At 39.9% G+C, this 27,106-nt stretch overlaps 2 protein-coding genes across 3 annotated transcripts; one reads left to right on the top strand and one right to left on the bottom strand.

The window, feature by feature from the left end:
- Positions 1-263: 263 nt before the first annotated feature.
- On the bottom strand, positions 264-16,141 carry aspg (asparaginase homolog (S. cerevisiae)). 2 transcript variants are annotated; one of them, XM_040138106.1, is made up of 17 exons: positions 15,536-16,141; positions 13,958-14,084; positions 10,551-10,662; positions 10,191-10,316; positions 10,015-10,098; positions 9,160-9,286; positions 8,949-9,061; positions 7,406-7,591; positions 7,138-7,251; positions 6,868-6,987; positions 6,501-6,596; positions 5,249-5,412; positions 3,782-3,868; positions 3,368-3,467; positions 3,212-3,277; positions 3,040-3,060; positions 264-1,523 (listed from the first exon to the last, which is right to left on the bottom strand). In XM_040138106.1, exons 1-17 carry the CDS (start codon positions 15,780-15,782, stop codon positions 1,479-1,481), a joined length of 1,935 nt encoding a protein of 644 aa, XP_039994040.1. In that variant the 5' UTR covers positions 15,783-16,141; the 3' UTR covers positions 264-1,478. The 2 variants fall into 2 exon arrangements, with proteins under 2 accessions (XP_039994040.1, XP_039994041.1); XM_040138107.1 differs by lacking the exon at positions 3,040-3,060 and having other exon boundaries at positions 15,536-16,139.
- A 7,113-nt stretch (positions 16,142-23,254) lies between these two features.
- Positions 23,255-25,932, top strand: arf6b (ADP-ribosylation factor 6b). The gene is made up of 2 exons (XM_040137769.1): positions 23,255-23,480; positions 23,728-25,932. Exon 2 carries the CDS (start codon positions 24,348-24,350, stop codon positions 24,873-24,875), a length of 528 nt encoding a protein of 175 aa, XP_039993703.1. The 5' UTR covers positions 23,255-23,480; positions 23,728-24,347; the 3' UTR covers positions 24,876-25,932.
- Positions 25,933-27,106: the final 1,174 nt, after the last annotated feature.

Here is a 27,106-nt window from a genome sequence, read left to right as displayed (position 1 = left end):
GCAAGCTCCAGTTTGGGTTTCATGTATTTCTCCTAAAGGCCTAGTGCAATCGCAATGAATCCAATTGTTATGCGGAACACATTTCTGGAGAGAACACAAAAGGGCCCTGCGCACCAACAGAAATGACCACCAACAATTGTGTAGACGTGCGCTAACTCATACAGAAAACCATGTCAAATCGGAAATTGCTCAGGAATGTACAGATTCATTTGAGTTTCAGGGTTTGGTGCAACAACAGCAATCACAAGCGAAAGTGCTTTGAAACGAGATTTATTTCTGTTGCTTTTCCGTGGGAGCAACACAAGACCATAATCACTTTTACACACACACACCCTGCTAACACTTTAACAGTACTGAACACAATCAATAACAGCATTTAAAAGTGAAGGACACATTTCAAGTAATTAAGGTGTTTTTGCTCTTTAAAGTCACATTTAATTGCCTTACAGAGTGTGACAAAAAATGAACCTGGATTGGTAAGCACAATAAGTGATTTGTTTGTGACAACAGGCGCAGAAAATATAGAAGACAAAATACATGTTGGAACATGGAAACAGTGGCAGTTTTAAGTTTTTATTAGGCTCACAGACTGAATTTCCCCGTTTAAATTTCAAAGTGAGATATGCGACTCTTCCAGCTCGACAATTAGCAAAAGAAACAGGATGGATGAGTCTGGGAGGTAACTGCAGGTTTTTGTAATACCTGTTTGAGAAGAGGGAAGTGGCAATCTCACCCAAGTGGACAAGTGCTAAAGTTGGATAACATTCCAGATAATAAAAAGACCTTTTTTTTTTTTTTGTAATTTACATGATACTTTCCAGCATCTCACTATTAAAACAAGCATAAAAATAAAATCTGTGAATGTACCCTGTGCTTCCAGATATCACAAATATATTGCTATTGAAAAGAGACACTACTTTAAAAAGTAATCTACAATATTCAGAGTTCAACTCATTTGCTATTAAAAAAAAAATCATCCTTCACTGTTCAAAAACTAAGGGGAGGTTTCAGCACTCTCCATGTTGAAGCAGCTTGGACGAAGTTCACCCTTTATTCCCTGACTGAACGTCACAATAACTGAGTCTGTTGTTCAAGCATAGTAATAAAAGCATTTGATTAAAAAATTCAGAATGATAATGCGTTTCCTTATACAGAGACTACTGTATAACACACACACACACACGCGCGCGCACACGCGCACACAAGCACAGACACACACAAAAACACACCTACTGTTGCCTTTTCTGGACACTGCACTCAAAGCGCTGATTACAAACTGTTGGGCTGTTCATGGGTTTGGAGGGAAAGACTATAAGCACTGATGGCTTTCAAAGACATGCAAAAATAATCTTTGTGCAGACATTCAAAGTGAGAGTAACTCTGTGAAATTCAGCAGGACGGTGGATGTCGTGTAGAGAATGGCTTAGGAAGAAGAGGACACAAAAAGGACGATTCCTGTCGGTTCAGATGGCGTCAGCTCACTGTCCTGACGGAGTCGCGGTGAACTCGATCGCTCCACCGCTCTGCCAAAGAGACAAAAGGAGACAGGATTAATATGGAGCGCTGGAGAGGTGAGAGGTGTTTGAGCACTCTTGGCACTCTACCACACATGCACAAATACACACACACATACACATACACTGGTCAGCCTAGAGTAAAGCCAGATGCACAGGTTTAGCATCCACAGGCATTTGTGGGCAGGCATTAAGGGTGATCAGATTTAATCTGACATATATTTGATGAAAAACAGAAAAGGTCTGAGACATGCTTAGCTCAAATTCAAAAGGTAATGGTTGGTTCTCAAATCTAGGGCTGCAACTAACAACTGCTTTGTTAGTCTTTTAGTCTATGGAACATCCGAAAATACTGAAAATTGCCTGGCACAATTTCCTAAAGCCCAAGGTGACATTCTCAAATTGCTTGTTTTGTCTGCCCCAAGCTCTAAGGCTCAAAGATATTCAGTTTATAATGCTACAAGACAGAAGGAAGCAGCAAATCCTCCCATCTGAGAAGCTGGAACCAGTCAGTGTTTGGCATTCTTGCTTGACAAATGATTTAAAGGATTAAGCAATTCTCAAAATTATTCCATGTAAATTTAATCTGTCAATCGACTAACTGATTAATTGACTGATAATTTCTAAATCTAACAAAAACACTGTTATAAATCAATGTTTGTTTTTACTTTCTCATGTGCTTTATTTTAATCTCACTTCATTTTGTAAATTTTCTTTTTTAACAATAACCTATCTTTTCCTCTCATCTCTTTTCCATTGTTATCCATGGAACAGATGTCCATTGATATCGCTTGAAAAATAGGTACATATTTTTTCAGCTGTATCCTAATATAATACTCACACGCCAATGTATATCTTGAAAGAGCTCTTAGTCGCTGTAATTATTCCACCTCTAAATACATGCTGTGATAAAATTCCTTACATAAAAGCAATTCAATGTAAGAGATGGGGGACAAAATCCTTCTTCAAAATGACTTCCTAACTTCAGCTGAAGTTCATGTAAAGCTTCCACAACATGAAGCTGCAACAGGCACTTTCATACCAAAAAGACTAACTTTGGGAGGTACCCACTTGAAGTGGCTACCTTACATTTCTGCAGCCTCACGTCAACTTAGTATCCACTTTTACACTGAACGAGCATTGTGGATTTTTTCCTCCGTCACTTACATCAAAATTGCATTGGAAAAAGGTAGAAAGGGAACAATTACAACAACCAAGAACTCATTCAGTGCCCAAACGGGTATATCAGTATTGTTTAAAACAGACGATAAAAATGATGACTCAGGGTATTGGGGCATGCACTGCTACTTGTGCAATGCATGCTTGGATACACACAACCCACAAACCCACATCTCTGACCAGAATAAGCGGTTTATAAAATGATCTATTCATTTTATAAACCGCTTATTGTGGCTGGATCATAGGCACAAGGTGATGCACACAAAGAAAAAGGCGAGCCAAAGACGCCATGCTACGCCAGATCCCATGCTCACGCAAATTGGGAAACATGCATCGACTTATTCACCTCAATTTCCCCAAATACTGTCTGAAATTAGAAAAGACAAACATGTAATTGAGAGGTAATTATAGACAGAGAATTATTCCAATCGGAGTGTTACACTAGCATGCATATTAAGTAGAAGCTGTCACAGAAGAGAAAGAAAAATAAAGCAGCTAGAGTGGAAAACACTGGTTACCTTGGATTTATTGTTCATGAGCTGGACTAAAAATGCCACTGTTTCCTTTTTGCCAGCAGCACTGGCCTGTGACAGGTGAAGAAAAGAATAAGAAGGGGTTTTACTTTATGAATTTAAAAGTGTTATTAAAGCGGAATCTGTGTCCCCAGAACCCACCACTTGAATTGCTGTCCGTCCGTCATAGCCTGGTTTTTCCAGGTCTGCTCCGGCAAGGCTCCAGATTTCCAGGCCCTCCAGGTCACCGCTTGCTGCCAGGCTGACACACACACACACACACACACACACACACACACACACACACACACACACACACACACACACAATATGTATATATAAAAAAAACAAAAAAAGGGGCCAGCCATTGTTGTATACTCTCCGACACTACAGATGCAGAGCAGATCCAAAACTATGCTGCCAGGGAGCATTCCTACTGTTTGTGTAACAGTGAGACAACTGGTTGTACCTGTGTCAGCTATGTGGGATGGGTCACCGAGCATGGCTGAGCAGCCGCGAAATTTGTAACTGTACATGTGTGCAATTGTTTGAAGACAAGCTTTTTGTGTTTCTCACCTGCATAGCTCTGTTCCTGCTTCCTCCAACTTGTCTCTGGAGAAGTGGGCTCCAGTCTTTCTCAGCAGATTCACAATTTCCTTGTGCCTATGTTAGCAATGAAGGGATTTAATTATTGCTGTATATTTAATACATAAATACTATTAAATCCGTATAAGGAACTGTTAAGAACCATAACTTAGATAAAATGTTGTTTTCAAACATTTTAATTTCATGCCGTCGATTCTAAACTTTTAAATTTTCAACTTTCATCGACAAAGTCAGTGTGGTAGTGGTTGCAGTTTGACAAGTAAGAACAAGTTTGTTTACGTCCACAATGAACCGCCCACACAGGAGTCACCTACAGTGACATTTGCAGTGAGAGGAATAAACAGTAAAACAAAAGGCCTAAAACTGTTCATCACTGAGCTGCCAAGTTTATATATAAGAGCTGAGCTTGTGATGTGATAAAAAGGTAGGTTACCCAAGAGGTCAATTTGATGCTTAATTGTTAAGAGGTATGTAGAGCCACAGCCAAACTAAACTATTAAAAAAGGACTTAGATGACTTCCTGTAGAGTATTAAGAAGCCAGTATCTCTCATGTGTGAAACTAGGAGCAGGCTAGTAGGACCTGTTCCGAGGACACTCCCCATGTTTCTTCTTTAATCCTTCTTTCTCCCTGCTCAGGAACTCCTTACATGGACATCAGGCTGTAGTGCACTGAAATGTCGGTGACAGTCAAAGTCCGTCCGACATGCTGGCATCCCTGGTAGCTACTCAAAACCCCAGTTTTATTATTTTGGGTCATTTCACTAAATACATTTGGGAAGAGCGCAGTAAGCCAAGGTTTACTGCAGGAAGTGTAGCGACAGGTGTTAGCGCTCCAGTACGTCCCTCTACCATCACAAGTGAAACAAGTCCACGCTTGCAGTTCCAACCGTTAAAATAGAGCAACAGCCATTTGGCATGACACATAAAACGTTTTCACCCCGTGGCTCAACATAGCACTGTAACAGAAATACTGAACAAGGCTTTTCCCTAATAAACATTTAGAGCAATGTCAATGAATGACACATATTAAAAATCAACTCTGGTAAAAATAAACATTTTAAATTGTCAGATGACAATTAGCCTAATTAGTTTATAATTATTGCCTGGCCTCTAGACTCCATTATGAGTTGCTCCCCTGGTTTCAACCCCCCTCTGACAGCCACTGCTCCTTTCCTGTCATTTAAGCAGAGCCAGATTCCCTACCTTACAGCTCATTTAATGAATCTATGTTGTTAATAGCTGCTCTATAGCAGCTATTAACAACATGTTTTCAAGAAACACTCTGATGAGTGTGAGGAATAACAATGGTTGCTAATGGCAAAAAGGGGGATTTTAAATGTCATGTCTGCAGCTTCATAAATGACACTATTACCTTAATAGACGGAAAAAAAAACAAACAGTTTAGCCCTTATTGTTTCCAACAAAGCAAGGTTTACCTGAAGCGTACAGCATTGCATAGGGGTGTGTCCCCATAGCGATCTTTAGCATAGACTGTAGCTCCATGACCCAGTAGGTACTGCACCAGATCTAGGTGGCCCTCACAGGCGGCAATATGTAGGGGTGTACGTCCATCATAGTCACCCAGACACAAGTTACTACCCTGTGACAAAAAAAAAACATGAAACCATCAGTGTATTTCACTTGGTGGTTAAAGGATAGGTCTGGTGAGATTTTATATTGTCCTTATTAACAACAAATCGGAAATGAAAGAAAATGAAATGAAAAGGCAAAACCAACAGTGAATTTATCCTACTAATAACTATCATCTTTGAAGCCAAAGCTTTTCATACTAGCTTTTGCCTCTGTGTGATAGAAATCCATCATTGTACAAAAACATGCTTTATCATTGAGCCAAACATTTTACAATGAGACCATCCCACATACACGGTCGTGCCGCTGTAATATACTGACTGGTTTGCCCAATCTGTGTCTGAAAATAATTCCAACAAAAACTTTGTTTTTTTCTCCGGTTTGAGGAACTACGGCGCCTAGCTGTTTAAAGAAATTACTTGAATTAAACTGAACGATTGATGAGTATATGAATAAAGTTCATCACGAACAGGGAAAATGTATTAAACTATGATTGTAGGTGTTAATATAGCACATTTCTCCTATGAGATACAACCACTGAGTTTCATTAAAAGTCAAACTTTTAACTAAGTGCAATGTTACGAGGATAAAACTTCAAATCTGTCCTTAGAAACTCTTTGGAAATCTATGCAGCGACTGCATACCAGTCAAGCCACATACAAACATGTCCATGTGAACGCTGGGTCGACTCTAGGCCTGCCTTACCAGTTGGGCCTCATGTTTTGTTTGGCTGTGAACATGTGTGTTTCCTTACACACCTCAAAACACGGAGATATTGACCCTGTAAATTGATTAGTGAACCATCAGGTTGACCCTACAAACCATGCAAGATAAACACAAGCCGGGTCACATGTTGATCTACCGGCATAAAAGTTTAGCACTGGGCTGCGTTTCAAGTGTCACAGCATCCGCCATGTTGTGCTCGGAAGGCTGATGCATCTGTTTGTTTTTTTTGATGAGAATACAGAAAGGCTGACAGCCCGTAGGACACTTTCCCTTAAACAAACCATAAGAATCCCAAGGTGTGTGTATGAAAGGGTTATTACTGTCTTGACAAACAATGGACATGTGTGTGGAAGAGACTGTAGTGTTGCTTACCATTTCTTTTAGGGCTTCTAAGGCATCTATGTCTCCAATCTTAGAAGCAGCACATGCCAGTGGAGGAGTCAAAGCATCACGAATGGCTTCCAGCTCCTGGAGACAACACAGACTTTAATCAAAAAAATGCTACTTGTCTGAATATGAAATGACTGAACGACAATTTAAAAAAAGGAATAACCTTCACATTTTAAACAAGTTTTTGGAGTAGTTTTTTTTATTTTTTTTTTATACAATGATGTTTAATCATGAAAAACTTTAAAGAAATGTCTGGACTTCTACGCGAGTTGAATGCTTTGTCAACAGTTAAGCTAAAATGACAAGAACTGGGCGGTTAGAACCCAGTGTTAGCGGCTGGTGCCCTCACCTCCTTGCAGCTGATGCTCAGAGACTTGGCAATGACCTGGATGAAATGGCTGTCACTCAGACACAGCTTGGCTCCTGCCAAGTCAGCGTTCATTTCACCTCGCAGGTTCTGACCCATCATCTAGACAGAGTCACATAAAAACACACCTTTTCTTACATGTTTTTTTTTTCTCTGTAAATATTCTGCTACTCTAAAAACTGCATTTTGCTTCAGCTCTACAGAGAAGAGAGAAGTGTTAATAGTGAGTGATTTATGTCTAAAGACACCAACCTTTTTCTTGGCATCTAGATCAAGCTCCATCTTGGCCAACACATAGGACAGCTTTGACAGGGCGGCCTCTGGAGTCATGTCACCACCAGCTATCAGCCCTGCATCTTTCAACACCTGACAAGTCATGGGAATGTGTGATCTGATTAATTCCTTCTTTCTGAACTAATTTGAGTCTCTTCTTAATGGACCAGTCTCTCCATTTTTTATTTGGGAAATTAATCACAAATATAAAAAATGCCATGTTTGACTACAATGTGACATGGACTACCTTTCCAGTGGCATAAGATGTAGACACAGTCCCTCTCAGACACTGGGTGCAGTTGATGATGATGACGCCAGAGTCAGTAGCCTTCTTCAGCTCCTCTAGCAGGTCTGGACGGTTATCGGGGGCATTTCCACTGCCGTAGGTCTCTAGGACCACGCCCTCCATGGGCGGCTGCAGGAAAGCTCTCACCTGGACACAGTTTCAGATTATAAACACTCACAATTTATGGCTAACTGAACTGGTTGCTCAACTGTGTAGAATCAAAATTAAAGAATTAGTATTCCATGTTATTTTTCCTGCAGCCTCTTTCACTCCAACGCAAGCAGCCATCCACACTCCTAAAAGTCCATCTGGTGCCGTCCACGCAACCAGCATCTCGGTCTCTGGTTGGCTGGCACTGGGAGGCCCTATACCACATCATTAGCCATGGCATATGACTAGAATGGTAGATGACCGAAATGGCAGGAAAGAGAGCAATTAATCTGAAGGTGTTAGCAGGCATAAAGTCACTTGGCCACGGCAGTTACCATAAAATGTGAGGAGAAGGTGACATTAAGAGTGCCAGGTTCAGTCAGTATTTTTTGATGTGATAAGCAGTTTGACAAGAAATGTTTGACGTAGATTACCAATGAAGCTCTCATACAGCAGAGACAGCGGGCACACGAGAGTCTGGTGCCTAATCAAAACAGTGCCTCATAAAGGCAGTTAAAAGGCTATAAGGAAGTCTTGATAGCCGAGCTGGGCAGCAGGAGCAGATTGAGACAGTAAAGTCACTCCCCCAGCAGCCTCTGCAGGGGGAGGTGCAGTTAAATGTTACAGTATCTTTGCCAATCCTCCCTCTTTACCGGGTGATTGGTCATGGCCCATAACTCCTTCTCATCTTTCTCTGGGCTGAGCTTTGATGGCAGTTTACATGACTGGGAAAGTAACGGAAAATGTGTAATAGCACAATTAAATTTAAGTTAACTATATATTATTTTGCAGTTTTGAGCAGTCTGTTACGTTTGAAAAAAATATCTTTAATTACTTTTTAATACTCTGAGGAGGAGCGATTAGTTCATTACAACATGCATGACTAAAATGTTTGCACGATGTTGGTTAAGGGTTTTAATTTATGCCCTTCATCATTTGACTTAATATAATTTGGTACTGATTTGATATTGTGCATTCAGCCATAAAAAAATTAAATAACATCATATCATACTTGGAAGATCAAGTGAACCTTATAAACCAAATTATTATATTTCAAAGCAGGTGAAGAGTAATTTGTAAAGGGATGTCCTTATCTGCAGTGTACCAACAACAGTGTGACATATCAGTCAAATCTGTACATGAAGCAATACATCAAACTATGAGCAGCTGAATAACCCCACAAAAGAAAAAACAAAACAAAACACCCACTCATTATTCTGTTGGATGTCACATTAACCAAAGACCAAGGACAACAAGTAACCTCTGGACATTTGGTGAATATGACACAGACAGTAAATAGAGGCTGCACCACCTGCATAATGGCAACTACAGTATATTTCCAAGAGAGACTTACAGTAGCAGCAGTTATTCCTGGGAACAGCCTGAGCAGGCCTACGTTCCGGTTCAGCTTCGTGCTGACTTGAAACTTTGTTATGGTGCTTGCCCTCCAAACCGTATCCCAATTGACTATGGTAAAGATGGAGAAAAAAAAAAAACATCAAAAACTGGTTACAACCTAGGTTTATTTGCTACATGAAGACAGGCCCATTACACCACGGGCTTACTTGTAATATCCACTTCAGCAGTTGCCAGTGGAGCCAAGTTAGGGGAGGCGAATGCATTGAAACTCCCAGCATCCACCTTGGTAACACGGTTCCCTCTGTAGAGTTTGTTGTAGAAATACAGGCACACCTGAACAGAGAAATAGAAAAATTGAATGCATGACATTAGCTCTCCTACGAAAACAAAATCCCCTTTTACACAACATAGAAACCTGTGTACATGGATCTAAGGATGACACTGTTTTCTCAACACTCATTAACAAATACAAAATATATCAATTAAAAATATATTAGTTTGTTCTCAGTGCCCTTCAATGCAGTAAAATCTGATTACATACAATGGACACAATTTTTACGGCGTTTCGGTGGTGCAAAGATAGACATAGATAACATTTTTCAGTGTTCTTCCTGTTCTGGTAATTGTTGTTCAGTATTGTGAAACATATCTCATCGTCGTTAGAAGACATTCTCATCAGACAAGTCGTTTAGGAGACTTTTGTTACCTTTTACATGCGGAAATTGCTCACACCTGTCTTTGTAGATAATGCTGCATTTTCTCAACCCATTAACAAATATATAGGTTTATAATATCATACGATTATTTATTTTTGTTTATTTCATTTATGATTAATTCATAATTCATTCATTATCCCCCCACACAAAAAATATGGCAGAATTAATGGAAAAATTTAAAAAATAAAGCCAATACAAGTAATCATATTTATTTTGTTTCTCTCTCACATTACCAAATACATCCACTCTTGACTTTTCTTCTTTGAGGCGGCTAAAGTAAGTATATCTATCTAATAACTGAATACCATGTGCATGAGCATTTAGGTGCCACCTCCATTTCCTCACCTCAGGAATGACAAACTGTCCAGCAATCAGCAGCGCCCCCAGCAGGTTGTCTCGGCCATCATTCCTAATCTCATAGATGGGCACCTAGAGACAGAAAGTGTCTCACTTTACGACAGCAGTGCAACCTTAAAATGCTGCAGACACATTTTTGTTTGTTACTCTCCAGGAGCTCTTACCTGTGCGCCGGTGAGAATGATGGGTTTGCCCAAATGTTCACACATGAAGGACAGGGCAGAAGCTGTGTAAGCCATAGTGTCAGTGCCATGAAGGATCACAAAACCATCATAGTCTTCGTAGTTTGTCTGGACTCAGACAAGACAAAATAATAAATAAATAAATAAAATAAAAAAAACCCACAATCTCTATAACAATAACACCATCACCCATACTCCATATTATGTGCTATATTTTATGAGCAATTGTTACTATTGTAGGATCAATCTTCCCTAGCTTTTAAAAGTATAAATTATGTGGTGTTTATTTAGAAATGGAGTCGATCAAAACCCTAACAATGAAATGAACACAGCAACAAATACCTCAATGTCCAGTCCAATTCTACGCCAATCATCTGTGGTCATATTGGATGAGTCCAGCAGAGGGCTGTACTCCAAGACAGTGTAGATTATCCTCTTATTGTCTTTATTAATCCTGGAAGATATAGAAGTTTATCGATGAGTTTCAGTAATTATGAACAAAAAATCAATCATCATTTACAAAAAGTAAACATAGAAAGAACACACAATAAATCAGTGGTTTTAGTCATTGAAAGCGCAGTTCTTCACTCCAAAACACACAAAGAACAAATGGTTAAACAAGTGATTATTAGCTTCACTGTGAAAAATGGTTATTTGCTATCATTGTGCGCATTTAACAAAGTTGGATCAAGTTCTGGTTAAATTTTAAAAGTGAGTTTAAAGAAGGATGGGGGAATGCTAAAAACCAAGCTGACTTTATGAAGCGATACAAAGTCTATTTAGCCGGGCCTTCTGTCTCAGCAGCAGGGTGCCAAAACCTGTTTCAGACACACAGAGAGGGCCATTTTTGGCAGTGTAAAAGGGAGTGGCATGGCAGGCATACTGTCAGAGAGAGAGCCGCACTTTAAATTTAGGCATTTGTCTTTCCACAGTAAATTGATAATGTTCCGTAAGGCTTTATATTTGTGTATTGTAAATACAGGCAAAGCTGAGGGACATAAGGCGGCTCATTTGATATATCTTGAGGGTTATTTGGTGAGTCATTTCAGGTTAGGGCATTACCCCGTGTTTCTTTTTCATTCCAATTACAAGGGAGGGAGCCTGCATATTTATGTCGCCTCTAGGTGGAGTTTAACTCAGGCGTCCTACAGCCCCACCTGCGACACTCCGTATAAGGCAGCGTGACTAGCTAAACAGCCATGGAAAGATTTTCTTTTTAATCTCCCCTTTAAAGAAACAGGGCGGGACACCGCCCACATTACCATAGGGCAGCCTCATAGCATGGCGATATAAGCTGAATGGAACAGCAGGGGGAAGAGCAGGCGAGCCCCAGTCCACCCATCCAGGGGTCCTACAGACACTCTTCTAATTAGCCTTAAGTCCACACATGACCCTAGAACATATGTTGTTGATAATCTTAAAGCCAAAGTGCCACAAGAAAACACTATTCAAATCACCAATCTTTCATCTGTCTGGCAATGTACCCTAAGGTGTTGCAAAGCTAAACATTTGCATACCCCTGCTAAGATGCCTCATAGCTTAAGAATAATGAATGTGTACGTGTATATGTATGCGATGGGGGATTCAAGACGTGGAAGAAGATGGGTGGAGGTAGGGGGCAAATGGCCTTGTGGTGTTGCCTCTTCACATCACATGAATAAAGCTTTTCAATAAATCAATAAACTAATTCCCTCTTCAGAAGTAAGTATTCAACATAAGCTAGGCATCTGCATACTATCAACAGTATACCCATTAGACTTGCATATGAGACTATTTCCGCTGATATTAACACTGTTTTAAATCGAGGATGAGCAAATGTTAAGTCATGCTGATCATCTAAAAAATTAACATAAAATTTAATAAAAACAAAACACATTGTCAATGTTAAAATAAATATAAATATTATGTTAGCAAAGAGTTAATATTAGTCAAAATAAACTTACTGCTCATATTTAAGATATTTACCAAGTAGTTAATAAAATAACAGTGAGCTCTTGTGTGGTTGCTGAAGGTGTGGACATATTGTGAGTCAGCCAAACTAAACAATCCTCCGAAATAATTTTGTAAGCCTAACAAACAGATCACAAACTTTTTTACAGCTACTCTTACTACAACTACTAGGTTATTAAAAACCAGTCCACTAATGTCTGCTGTATGGATTCCTTATCTTTCCCAGACATCCCACTCCACCCTGCTGATTATCTGCCTTTCACAGTGGCAGTCAACATGAAGGCCGTAAGGAAAATCATGAGTCAATGTACGTTTCTGGAAGAGGCGCCCCAACTGTCACTAATGAAGATCCTACAAAGACTGTTGATCAGCTGGGAACCCAGTCACATGGGACTCCACTTTCACTGCTTCACAGCACATGCACCAGACAATAAGACAACGTAAAATCAAACATGCAATAGAGCAGATTAACACTGCTTTTAGCAGCAGGCCAACAGCAGCTATTCACTAACTAAACCTCCAAAAAACATTAGGCTATGCCAGCTGAGCTAACCCCCTGCTAGACATTAAAGCAGCTGGCTTTAATGTTTGGAGATGACATTAACAAGTAAGTATTGTTGTGTCAGAGACAAAACAATACTTACTTGCAGGAGCACAATGCTCTGTGCGCCTGTATCCTTCCTGGTATTTTCTCCTACTGCCAAAGGCCACGTTGGCATGTAATTCCCATCAGGCAAGCACACCCTAACATTTGGTCTTAAGGACAGTGGAGGTATCAAACCACTCACAAGCACAGCATAAGCACACGCAATGCTACCAGTATCACAGCACCCGTGATATAGCCGGCAAGAATGGGACGTGAGCTTCCTGTTAAAGCAACAAAAGTAGTTTAGAGTCATTAAAACCACTGCTTACCAGTCATTAGAACCACCATTCTTAGGAGAACAGTGAGTCGTTTCCATTCAATCTCTGCCTACTCAGATATGAAATGGATCTTCCACTGTATGATCACCATAACGCCCACTATTGTCTTTTGAATAAAGTAATATACACAAAGATAAGTGCAGTCTTTATCAATTCTAATATGATTTTGCCTTATACGACCAACCTGCCATGTAAAAAAACGCCTCATAATCACATCTATGATTTAATTTTCATTGCAATGGTCTGTACATACCTATATCTATATGGTTAAGACTTGTTAAACTCCTCTCAAACACAAGATTAGCTGTCTAGGACAAGAACATTACAATACGTTAATTGCAATTTTTTTCTCTTTATGAAGACAGGTATTCCTATAAGTCCTATAAGGAATGAACTACCTTTATGCAGGCAATAAAAAGGGAATAAGAAAACTGAAGAATACAGTGTTGCATAACTGCAAATTATTTTGCATTTAAAAGTGAAAATTTTGCTGTTTAATTGATATTCATGGAAGAACAGCCACCAATACTTGCTGTCTATGTGATTACCAGTGACCTTAAATGATGCTCACATGATGATCTTCCAGGTACAAGACTTGACTTTAAATACCAATTAAATGTCATTAATGTTTGCAAATTGAATATACGATTCCAGCTCCGGGGCATTTGAAACACTGCTATTACACTGCTAGATAAGATACATTTTCAGTGTTTATAAAAATGGCCTTTAGTAACAATAAGGGGTTTATACAGTATGTGTAATACATACATTTGTATTTTTGCACATATAATCAAAACATGATACCTTACACGCTACACATGATACCTTACACTCATAGGTGTGTGAAGAGCAGGGAGGGATTTGGGTGCACTTACGGTAGGACAAGGGTGTTCTCAGATCCATAGTAGTCATACAGGCATGTCTGCTGGGCATATGTCTCATCATGGAGGATGGGCAGCATGCGAAGGCTCTTCACAAACGCATTGGCTTTTGGTGCAAGCACTGTGGGTTGCAGAAACAGAAACAAAAGGGGTTATGGTAATATTTCATAGCTTGCTCTCTGTGTGATTACTGTTAATCACTAATGACTTATATGAACAGCACAGAGAATTTACCATCATAACACCACACATAAGTCTCATACTGAACCCTAGTGGTAAATCTAAGAAATGGCATTGTTAAAGGTGCTGAAAAATCTATTTGTTAAGATTCTTATATACACTGAGTTAATAATTTTTAAGCTGCTGAACTGAGGACAATTCTTAAATCTATAGTAAAAAAGTGAAGAACTATGAATACAGTGGGCACGGCACCACTGCTACAGTAGAGGAGGTCTGGTTCTGCGTACAATCAACGCCAGCAGAAATCCTTCAAGACAGCTTTAACGAGACACAACTCGTGGCAGCTGACAGCCACATGAGCATAAGCCCTGAAGACTTCAGGAGAGTTACCTCCAGAAATCCTAACAGAAAGATGGGAAGACTTTGTTAAGGAGTAACAACAAAGGGAAAATGGTCATGCAATCTTAGCCATAGAGGACACAATGTAAACATATATCCAAGGTCCAAAATATACTCAACTATTTCAATAACTGTGACATAGCTGAGGTTTGGTCATGTAACTTCCCAATCTCATGACATGCATTAGTCAAAGTATTTCACTCTGAACTAAAGTGTGAAATGCTAGTATATGACTAGTATAACTTAACTGGTAAACTGAGTGACTGACTGATGTGGTCATCCCTGGCTAAAAGTTAATGATCCCAGGAACTTTAAACTTAACAGACGTGACAGACAGCACGATGTTTGTGCTATCAGGGTGACAGACCTACATTTTTTACATTTAAACATACTCAGTGAAGAGGATGTGTCAGGTCCAGGCCATTTAATCCTATTTAGAGACAAGCCTAAAATAACAATAACATTTTATTACGTAGCACATATAATTATCATGTAACAATGTTGATTTGAGTTGTGTAAAGCCAACAAAGTAAATAAAAGCATGCCCTCTAACTCATCCCTGAAGCTGGTAGGACCTTTGCATGTTATTTTGCCTCACTACATGATACTTAAGTTGCCCAATACCGCTTGTCAACATCTAGTTATTCATTGAGAGAATCTGTGATGTCCCTCCAAACTGCACCGGGAGGGGCAGGTCGCACAGCTGTTTCTTCTGCATTACCCTAGAGATGTTCAAACCGTGAATGGCATCACCTTTATAGATGGAGGGAGTGGCTTGTGATCACAATTTAATCGTCTTTTATTAAAGCTAGGCGTTTGCTCATGTGTGCACCAATGTTGTTTCGTTCAGCTTGCTAACGGTTGTAACCTAGCTTCATTAGGTAAGCTGTTTTGCGGGTCTATTTTAGGATGCGCTCGCATGTTGTTGCCACGCAGGGCTTACTCCAAGCCCCATGCTCCCGACATGCTAGCAGAGAGCTAGTTCATAGTTACCGTTGTCATGAAGTGTCATCCCGATGGTTCCTCCGGTGTTGATGACCAGGACTCGTGCCTCGAGGGAGGGTAAAGTCGGCGCCTCGACGGTGTCGAACGACGAACAGCTCGATAACTTTTTCCTGCGGCACGGCTGCGGGTGAGCACTTCGCATGTGGAAAACATCGTTCACTTCCGAAAAGTCCAGTTTCGGCTGTGACAAAGCCCGCGCAAGGGATGTCATGTCGTTGGAGCTGGAATCCGCCATGATGACTTACAAGTCAGCCGGATGCTGGCCCTTTAAAAGCGCTTGTCCAGGTTGTTCGGAGCAGCGGTCCTCAAGTGCTGTCAGCAGCCTGAGACAAGATATTGTTTCTCCGGCTTTATATACAGAAAAGCAGCTGCCATCGTGATTTAGTGACGTAGCGAAGTGGGCACAACCATCGTTTTAATAATATTTTCAATGTTATGTTTGAGTGTAGCCAATAGCGCGTCAGTCTTCCTCATCCCGGACCTTAGTTGGTGGCTGTGGGCGCTCCGTCCTTGAAAGGCAGATGGACAGGCTCAGGTCTGACGTCGGGGCGTGGGCGTGGCCTCGCATTTCGAAACCGTACCGCCGTGAAAATGCCCAGCGCTGGTGCGCGTGCTGCCGTGTAGATGTTTGAGGGTTAGTTTTGAATATCGTTCTGTACGGATAAAATTTACTGCATACAAATACTGTAGTTTTGTATGTAACAGCCTTTGGGGGGGGATATGGCCCAGTTTCTTCAAGTTCACATCGACAGAAGAGTCTTCAAATCCTTAAGTCATGTAACTTCGCTCCACAGGTTATATCTTAGTTTACATTAATTACGAATTTGTATCTTATTCATTTATGTTGTGTAATTAACCTGTACCATACACTGCGCTATACATTTTTTTTTTTTTTTGCTATTTGGCTTTTATGAAAAAGCCCACAGTGTAATTTTTTAAGTGTGATATTTAAATTCATGCCCGCTCGCAAGTATTCTATTTGTTACAATGTAAAATATCCCATTAAAGATTAAATTTCTGTATTAACTACTTAATTAAAGAAGACGCGTTTTATCAATAGCAAAATGTACTTATATATCAAAAGTAGTTATGCAGAATGCCCCCTTTTCAGAGTTGTTATATATATGTTTTCCTATAACTGATGCAATAACATTTTAAGCAGAATTTCACTGCAGTGTCTGGTCAAGTTGGACCTAATTTATAAACTTTCTAAAACATTTGTGAACTTTTGCGTAGGAAGCTATAACAATGTATCGTATTTAATTAGCTAAAGATATATTTTCTCGGTAAAACTTTAATCTTGAGTAAATAATATCTAATAAACACTTGTAGAGTATAAAGTTGATGTCATCCACAGCAGTGGAGTAGAAGTATAGCATAAATACAACATAAAATAAAAAAAATAGCTGGTCCTTCAAAATTTTACTGGAGGCAACCAAGGCATTGCCGCAAAACATCTGACAACTTTTCATTCTTGACTTTCTACCCACGGAGATTATTTACACCCGTGTCCTAAATTTGAACCCACACAAAAAAAATTGAATCTACAAGAAAGCAAATTAAAAAAAAAAAAAAATGGAACAGAAGCCTAAACTTGGCAACATTTTATAATTTCAAGTGAACCGAACTTTGGAATGATCAAATATAATAGTAAAAGCCTGTGACTAACACAAACTTGAGAAAACATAGAAACAAAGGAAAATCAAGAAAAACTACATTAAATAGTTCTTTTGAATGATATGTCAAAATGACATTTAAAACATAACAGCACGATTATCATGATATTAATGTCTATTTTACATTCACATTGTAGTTATTTGATATCTTTATTCAAGTTTCGTAGGCTTAAGTATAAATCTTGAATTTCTAATCCCATTTAAAGAATGTTTGAACCATAACCATAACCGTAAGTCATATACTATAAAGCATCATGCACGTTCAAACGCAAAGTTTCACTGTCAGCGTGTCAAAATAGTTGAACATGTCTGCAACTGAATCGATTCTACCTTCTTCTGTCAGATTAAAATCGTTGGCTCTAAAAATGTATATTTGGCCTCCAGAGTCCAGGGAACGAAGGTTTGATTAGAGTAGTGATTTGTTATATGATCACTAATGCTTAAATACAAGTGACACATGTCCAATATGACCAATAACTCAATGATATACTGTTTCTGTTAGTGATTTAGGTTTGTGACATGAAGTAGCTACAATATTCCTTGGGGCGGCAGTGGCTTAGGTGGTAGAGCGGTTCGCCCGACATGCAGAAGCTCTACACTTCCGCATGTCGAAGTGCCCCCGGGCAAGATCCTGAACCCCAAATAACCCCCGATGGCTGTGCCGTCAGTATGTGTGAAAGTGAATGCGATGTATGATGTGTGCGCAAATGGGGGGATGAGTCGTGTAGTGTGTCGCGTTTTGACGGGGCTTGAAAAACGCAAAGTGAGTGCAGTCCATTTACCATTTACCCTTTCATCCTGGCTGATTAGTAACAGTTGGAAAAAAAATGTGAAACACTACACAAATGTAATGTTCAATGCTGAGATGTAAAGGCAGTAGAGTAAAAGAACTGAAATATCTGTTTAAGCATTGAGGAAGAAAGAGTTTAAACAGATGAGCAAATATATCACAGTTCCCCAGAACACTGTTTCACAAGATCATTTCTTCTTATTTACACACACAGTCTGACAGTTTGAGTGAGCATACAACTTGTCTAACACCCATCTGCTTGGCACTCCATCAAAAAAATAAATTTCAAGGCAACAAATTACAATTCAAATTTTCATCAGATATTCTGACCTGATTACTTAAACCTGCAATAAGTGACTTGTGGCCACTAGTTCACAATTTGTGAACACAACATGGACATATCATCACCTCTTAAGTTGATACGGTGAACCTCTTAGCAAACAGTTGCTCATTTACACAGCCAGCAGTTACAGAGCAACATTATCATGATTTGGATAAAATTGCCATTGTTTGTCCATCAGTCTACACTCATTGATCTAGTATTCAGACCCTTTGCTGTGGGACTCCAGATTGTGTATCGTTTTTGCTTTAATTATCCCTGAGATGTGTCTACAGCTTGTTTGGAGTCCACCTGTGGCAAACTGAATCTATTAGACATAGTTGAGAAAGGCACACACCTGTGTATATAAGGTCCCACAATTCACATCACACGTCAGGATAAAATCCAAGCCACGAAGTCCAACGAACTCACTGTAGACCTCTGCCAAAAAATTGCAGTGAGGCTGCATAGATGTGAATGTGCTCCTAATTTTGTCTCTGAGCGATCATTTGACAAATAAATATAGCTGAAATCACAGCACAGCCATTGTCTTTAACTTATGTGTGTGGTGATTTTGTCAGACGATCTTGTGGTTATAAAATCAGGATTTTAGCAGTGCAGAGCAGCAGCTTGGGAATGGCTTGGAAGTGACTGCCGGTTAACATGTAGTCTTAATGGGCCGCATTTCAATCACTATTTCATACTTGTTCCATTGTCTGACAACAGAAACAGAATACCATGTAAATGAGAACAGCTTTATTGGAAAATTCGGCTGTATTAAAATATATGTGAGCACAGAGAGTAGGAGAAAAGCAAACAGAGAAGGAGGTCCAGCCATATACTAGGTTTTGACCAAGTCTTCATGAAAGGGTGCTTAAAACCCAGGGTTCACCCAAACAGGTGCTTTTACCTATTTACCTTGAAGAAAAAATTTCTCTGAACTGCGTTGGTGTGTACAGATTAAATGGAACAGAGCCATTGTTAACAGTATTGGTTTCACCTGTACTTTTCCTGTTATGACAAGTCAAAATGTCCATTGTGAAAAAGGTCACAATGCCCTCTAATTGTTAATGATGTCACTGATTGTAGATTGCCACCAGGTAATGTGTGCGTATTTATAAAGTTGTATCTTACACCTCTGTTAAACTTGCCCTAAAAACAAAAAACACAAGTGTGGTCAATCTGGGAAACAATAAAATCATTGGAGCCTAGCGTGTGGTCATCCTCTGTTTGTAATATGTAATTGGCATGGCCACCGCTCAATTTTTTAAGGTGTGCTTGCACCAGACAAGTCATACTTTCCTCTAATAATCCTGTACTCGTGCAATTGCATTTCCTGGCCCAGAAAATGGCCTCTTGAATGATGACTCTAAAACAACAGGTTTGCTGACTGCTTGGGCGAGTAAAGGACTTAGTAATATAGAGGGAGGCAAAGATTTTGACTAAAGTAATGATATTTTGTAACTTGCGGATAGCTGACAGAATCTCATATGCCCAGTAATTTAGGCAATCTTTTCTATAATTGATTCCTGCTGATGCTTGCATATTGGTTGTTTATTAATGGAAGTGATTATGTAGAAGAAATGAAAGTGCTAGTTTAGCACAGTTTTAGTCAGGAGTCATTTGGCATTTCATTTCAGTTGGTACGCCTTGATGACTCCACACACACACAAATACCCTTTTCTCTGCAATTTAGACTCCATTTCAATAGATTTTCACAATGTAGACCAAAAGAAATGATGCAGGTGTAAGGATATACAGTATAATATGTTGATAGAAAATAACAAATTTAGCCAAGATTTTCAAGCTTTCTGCGTTTAACGCTGGAGCTGCTGAGTGTCCCTGAACACATTCATGTATTCCTCCATACAAATTTAAGCCTGCAATGCAGATTTGTTTGTGGCATTTCCAGTGACGCTCAGTATCAGCCTTTGTTAGCAGCCAGCAATGCAGTATACCTTCAGCATTTCCAGAGGTCGGCAATCTTATCGCATATTCTAGTTAAAACTGATGTTTAATACAAAGAAATTTAGGAATAAGGATAAAAGAGGACGTGAATGTTTTGTGTAAGAGGGGAGAACAGGTTTAAAGGACACACATCAAAAATTCTATAGGATTGTACATTGGCCAATAATACGTACAGTAAATTGCAGAGTCCAAAATCTAAGTGATTCAACTTACATTTTACTTCACTCCTCACTTGTAAGGTCCAGATTCATTATAACCCTTGAACCAACCTTGTGGTGTCTCCAGGCTTTAGTCATCTGCACCCAGCTGTAAATTATTGATTGATTAAAGATTTGTCATTGTGTCTCCTTTGTACACCCCACGCCTAGGTCTGACTAATTTCTGGTCCCTAAAGCCACGAGAGACAAAATAATGTGCTGTTGCTTTCCTCCTGCCTTGCAGCACAATAAAACAGGTGCTATAAGAAACAGCTCAGATAGAGTGTTCGTAAAGTAATTTAAGGTTTTATGCCCAGTTACTTCCAACTGCATGTTTAAGCACAGTTGGAAGTTTAAGTCCATTAGTTGGACACTGAGAAGATACAGAAATGCATTCGTAAATTGTGTCAAACTTTTCTCGGAATAAAAGTGCTATTGAAATGCATGCTGAATATGCACAAACAATTTTTGGACATTCTAGGAATTGGGCAGAACGCATCGAGAACACAGTCAAAAACAAATGTCACATAGACAGTTTTCTGATGAATGAGTCATTATTTTTTTCACTTATCTCATTTCGGGAAGTAGCCGGAAGTTAAACGGTTTCAAATTCTTCAGCCTACGATTAAGTTTTAAAGGTCCTCAGCACGTCACGCCCTTTTTAATTTACTTTATTTTTGCGACTTGAGGTGTAGTTTACACCTACAAGACAAGTCAAGTCTAGACACCTATGACAAGTCTGACCTGGTGGGTTTTTAGGTTTATTGCGAAATTTACTGGACTCACTTGACGAAAATAGCTCCCCACAGCAGGACAGGAGAGAATAAAGCAGCTCGGCCCAGATATTACAATTCAGAGCAGCACGTACCGAGGTCATTACAGTTCCTAAAACAAGAATTTATTTAAGCGGGGTACATGGTTGCATTAACTTGTAATTCTCATGACTATTTCCTTGATTCATCCCTTAATCAAATCTTTTCTATCTACTCATAGCTCTGCTGTCCAGCCATACCGCCATTTAAAGAAGGAAAAAAAAACATATTCATGTTTTAAAATGAAATGTCTATTTGTCTGACAATTTGGAAAGAAAGAAGGGGGGTTGGGGGTTCGAACAAAAAACAAAGATCTGAAGTGTATAAATTGGCCCACAATTGTTCACTGCGGTTTAGTGTTATCAGGATATCGCGCCAAACCCGGGAGAACACTAGCGGAGGCTATGATCGACCGGTTTGATGTGCACAGAACAATGGCACAGAAGCACAGACGTTTAGGGCACGTGCGTACGTCGCAGCAGGTGTCCATAGCACATGAGTCCGTCAGTGTAACCACACTGCGCCGTCGTGCGTAATGGCACCGCGCTTTGGCTCGGCTGGTGTCAAATTGGAGGCTGCACGGGGAACACACCTATCTGTCGTACGACACCGACTGGCGATAGGCGTCTGACCAAATCAAAGAAATGATGTGTATAAGGTAGAAGAACCACCCGATAAACATTCAGTTATGATTATTAAAACTGGTGATTTGTCGCATTTTGCGGTCAGTATTTCGGGTGTGTGGTAAACAGTGAGACATAGGTTATACTACAGTTAGAGGGATAATAACATTTACATATGACATTTATTTAACGGTTACATAAATGAATATAACGCGTAAATAAAACCCTTGTTTAGTTTAATCTTTGGAAACTGCAAGTCGTCTACTTTTCACGGGGAAATATTGTAGCCCACTTACTCAACATTTTGTTAAATGAAACTGTTTTTTTCGTTTCAACAGTGGAAGCATATGACCAAAACTGGCAGATTTGTTTTTTACTGGAGCTAAATTTTATAGATAAAGACTTCTAAACTTTCCACGTTACATGGTTGTATTGCTACGTTTACTTAAGCAAAGGATGTGGATGTGAATATTTCTTCCAGCACTTTAAGAAGCTTAGTTCTGGTAGGGTCGCGTCTCTGGGACAAATCAGGCATCAGATGTGGTCCTCATCCTTTAAGGTCTGTGTTGTTCCCCTTTTACTCTACTAAAATAGGCCCCCTGCCCTCATTCAACTCTTACTGCTGCTGAATAGTCATTTCTTCCTAGTTTGAATCTGCACACACATTTGTAGAAAAGGGTGAAGTTTAAGAGTTTATCTTAAAAGTTCCTAAAGGTTGGCCTAGGTTAGGGAAATATTTCCTTAAACGTTTACGCTTTGGAGGAATGCTGTGGTTCATTAATCTACCCGGATTTTAAAAAAAGCACAGACGTTGAGACACCGAGTAGCCTTAATGCCGTGTCTTGCTTTTATCCACATGCTTACGTGCTGGCAGCAGCAAAAAATTGTTTTGTTAAAATATGAGTTTAACAAAACACCCGATAACAGCCGACACCCCTCGCCACAAAAAAAGGGAACCCTCAAGTCAGACAAAAGGAAACGCACAACATGATTGGGAATCGCACCTGGGGCCAACTTCAGGGAGCCTGCAACTGCCACAAGGGGGTGGTGTTGCCCTTTGTATTCATAGAGAATCATTAGACTAATCAGATGAGAATATTTGATACTGAAATGTTATCCATGCAATGCATTCCCATCAATATGTAACTAAAAACGTGTTCTTATTTAACGTGGTCTTCCCAGGAAGGACTACAATAAAATGGCCTACTACCGTCGTTAGCGGGCACAGTTTGGAATAAAGCATTACGATACATTCTAATATTGATTGCTGTTATTTACAACGTTAACCAAAAACTTGATACACGCTGTAAAGAGACAGTCCACTGTGTTTCAACCGTTTTTGTACTTCATTGTTCGCCCTGTGAGTCGTGTCTGCCCCAGACAGTGCGAGCTGTGCTCGGCGGCAGCAGCTGAATGAAGTAGTCAGGAGGAAGTGGCGGGTAACGCAGCTCCACACCTTTCCGGTGTAGCAGCACTGCGACCAGCTCGACTTACAGGAGAAAGACGGGAGCTGAGTGTATTTATCGAGGAAGGAGGGGGAGATAGGAGGTAAATTGCTTGTATTTCAATTCAGCGTCCAACTCAGGAAGACGTGAGCCAAACATTTTGTCACCGTCGCTCGCGTTTTTATCTCCAGATATGATTAGCCTGTAACAGCTAACTACCGCTAGGTAGCTTGAGGCTAGCTTGCTAGGCAACCAGCTAGCTCATGTTAGCCTACTAGCCGTCTTTAGCAGCCATGAGAGGTAGCTTGCTAATTTGGCATGTCTGACCCTCCTTCTAAATCTCTTTTCAGGGGGAAAAGAAGTGGAGTTTCATGGGTGGATGAGTGTGTTGCTGAGTCACCGAGGATTTTTTCGAAGTCGTCCCGTCCAGCACAGTGAAGTTACCCGGCGGAACGCTTGATGGAATAACCGCAGAAAGCTGCTTTTCTGCTGCGGTAGCGGTGAAGAGAACAAGGGCGCACCCGGCGAGGAGCACCGCCAGACACAAACACCAGAAGGAATTCACAAGTACCGCGGCTTTTTCGGGGCCCTGTATGCACACCGTGTCTGCTCTCGGCAGTTTTGAATCGCCACGGCCTGTTTGTGTCACGCAGCTTTATGTTGTTTTGGGCTACACAATGAACACCATGCAACAGCTGCTGCCAAGTTCTTAGTTTAACCGTGCCATGTTGTGTATAGGGCCTGAAAACATTGTGATACTCTGAATATAAATGTCCCTGCACTTCACAGGATCCTGACGTGCAGACTTTCAAGTTAAAAAAAAAAAAAAAATCTTTTCACTGGGTCATGTTTTCACAGGTGAACCCATAATCAAACTGCGGCTAGAGTCAAAGACAATAATCATCAGAACGGTATCAGACATTTTTTTTTTTCTCATTAGGAGCAAAGTATTTATGCACAAGCGTTCAAAATGGGGAAGATGCTCTCAAAAATATTTGGCAACAAGGAGATGAGAATATTAATGCTCGGACTTGATGCAGCTGGAAAGACAACAATCCTCTACAAACTGAAACTCGGACAGTCTGTCACCACAATCCCCACAGTCGGCTTCAATGTGGAGACTGTCACCTACAAAAATGTCAAGTTCAACGTCTGGGATGTTGGAGGCCAGGATAAGATTCGTCCCCTGTGGCGACACTACTACACAGGCACCCAAGGGTTAATTTTCGTGGTGGATTGCGCGGACAGGGATCGCATCGACGAGGCAAGGCAGGAACTACACCGCATCATTAATGACCGGGAGATGAGGGATGCCATCATCTTGATATTCGCCAATAAGCAAGACCTCCCAGATGCCATGAAGCCACATGAAATCCAAGAGAAGCTCGGATTGACCCGCATCAGAGATAGGAATTGGTATGTTCAGCCTTCCTGTGCAACTACAGGTGATGGACTATATGAGGGCTTGACATGGCTAACCTCAAATTACAAATCTTAATGATTGAGTGCTGACTGTTTTAGGTCAAAACTATAATAAAGTTGCAAGTAACAAATAACTTCTCGAAATGAGTATGGTTAAGAAAAAATTGATTATTTCCCATTTATTTTTACTACTACCTTTACCCCATAACTAATTTATCTTTAACTGGGTTTTCTGGCTTAAAGTTCGCTTGTACTCTGTAGCAGGCCTATATCACATTCATTATTTTGGGGCTAGCTTGATGAATACTGAATTAATTGGTCCAAAAGTTAAAGCCACAGAGATCACCGCCTTTGCCTATTCTTTTTCCTGTTTTATATAATTTTTCTAATGAAGCTGAAGTTTTTATCTTCATTCTTGGACTACAGCTTATTTCAAGGTTCTTCAGTCCCTGTTGCATTGGACTTGGACCTTATTCTTTTTCTTCTAAGGTGGGATCTTTAATGTCATGTAGCCTACTTGGAAGGACTTTGACATTTGTTTTAATACAGTACTGTGATGAAAAGTATTTCTTCTCAATGGTGTTGACTGCAGCAAGGAAAAAACGGAAAAAAAAAAATCACCATGGCTTATATTTCATTATCATAAGTCTTGACACCGGGGGAAAAAATGACTTCGGCCATGTTTTGTTGCCCCTCCCAATCCCTTTATGTGGGCTACATAGTTAACTGATTGACCTTTTGTGTCATGTCTTGGTACCTAATTGTGCTGAATATTCAACAAATAGGCCTCCAGTAACTCGTTGGGATGCATTTTTAATTTTGGGTAACACGTAGTCAGTCAACTCAATCTTTCCAAAGGAATGTCATTCAGCTCTGAGCGCTCTCAATCTGATACCACAGTTGATTAGTCTCAGTATTGGGACATTATATGATAGCCTATATCTGTAGCATGAGTACGAAAGTACAGTAACCCTACATCAGAGTCCATCTGTCGTGCAGTCAGAGAGAGCTGTTTACTGGTGAAATGTTGAAAGACACCTTGTGGTGCAGCTCTTACTCCTATTTTGACTGGGGGAACCATGTACAGAACAATGTCATTGTAATGTCTTATTAAAAAAGTGATTTTAAATGCATTGTGTCTCTGTTTTTTCAAGGATTAAAGGTAATTTGCATAGTAGGGTCTGTGACTGATCAAACCATTTTAAGTTTGGCAAAGGAGAACGTTTACCTTAGCTTAATGTATGAAGAGAATTTTTTTTTTTTTTTAAACTATGTGAAAGACTCAAGAATGCTCATAGTTTAAAGTAGAAGTCTGCATAGTTAAAAAGTCTCCTTGGTTTTAGTGCTGTTGGGCAGACTCTTCATAAAGGGTTTATGTCCACCCTCAGTTCCCTCGCCAGTAAATGGGGAAAATGTACAAAACAGGAAGTCCAACTGCTGGTCTTTCTGGAACAACAACAGAACCGCATGATAGTTCGCATGAGAGTTGGAGGGGCTGCAGAGATATACAGCTGAATTTTGAATTCTTCTTGAATGTTGCGTGTTGGTTGTGAGCCATAGTTGAATTGATGCTGAGCTGTTGGCTGTAACTTCCTGAGTTTGCTTTTGGTTGGGACTGGCATTAAAAAGCGAGTCTTGGTCGTTTTTGGTCAGTGAGACTGAAGTCTGTTCAAGTTGACTAATGCAGGGCTAGTGTTGAGAAAATGAAAGAAAATACAATCTGTTCTCTGATTATGTGAAATCACAGATTGCCATTAGGGCATATGAATTACCTGTTAATAGATACCAGCTGCTGATGAGACCAGTTTTCTAAACAAGGAGTCGTTCACAACTGTGTTAAAAATGTGCATAGCAAATCTTCATGTACTAAATACAATCTCTCAAAAGTGAGTGTGATCTTTTTGGGGTATTGTATGATTCCCCTTTTCTACTTTGCTAAAATACTTACCTCATTAAATTCCTGCCAATTTGAGTTTGCATAACTACATAACATTTTCAATACAAATAAAGTTTTGGGATTCGTATAATTTGGTACTTTAGTAAAAAACTCTTATTTTACTACTAGTAACTCTGTTAGAGACAGTACACCACTGAGTCACAGAAGAAGAATGTTTTAGTTTCAATAAAAGCTGATCAACAAGCGTGTTTTTACTTGTGACAAAGACAGCATTTATGATGACAAGTGGTCTGACTACTGTGTTTAGGGCTACAAAGGATTACTTAGTATTATTCCAAAGATTTCCCAGGATTTTTCTGCTCAGCATACTGAGTATACTGTGTCTATTCTTCCTGTGTCTGTTTTACACA

Source organism: Xiphias gladius, chromosome 10 (assembly GCF_016859285.1).
Source record: "Xiphias gladius isolate SHS-SW01 ecotype Sanya breed wild chromosome 10, ASM1685928v1, whole genome shotgun sequence".
In the NCBI taxonomy this organism is placed as follows: domain Eukaryota; kingdom Metazoa; phylum Chordata; class Actinopteri; order Istiophoriformes; family Xiphiidae; genus Xiphias; species Xiphias gladius.
The sequence above is the reverse complement of the archived record's forward strand: the minus strand, read 5'-3'. Positions and strand labels throughout refer to the sequence as shown.

Coding starts and splice junctions, on each gene's coding strand:
- aspg (XM_040138106.1), bottom strand. CDS start 15,782: ATGGCGGATTCCAGCTCCAACGACATGACATCCCTTGCGCGGGCTTTG. Junction 10,099..10,190: donor TCATTCTCACCGGCGCACAG/GTAAGAGCTCCT, acceptor TTCTGTCTCTAG/GTGCCCATCTATGAGATTAG. Junction 7,592..8,948: donor CAGGAATAACTGCTGCTACT/GTAAGTCTCTCT, acceptor AACTGTGTCCAG/GTGAGAGCTTTCCTGCAGCC.
- arf6b (XM_040137769.1), top strand. CDS start 24,348: ATGGGGAAGATGCTCTCAAAAATATTTGGCAACAAGGAGATGAGAATA.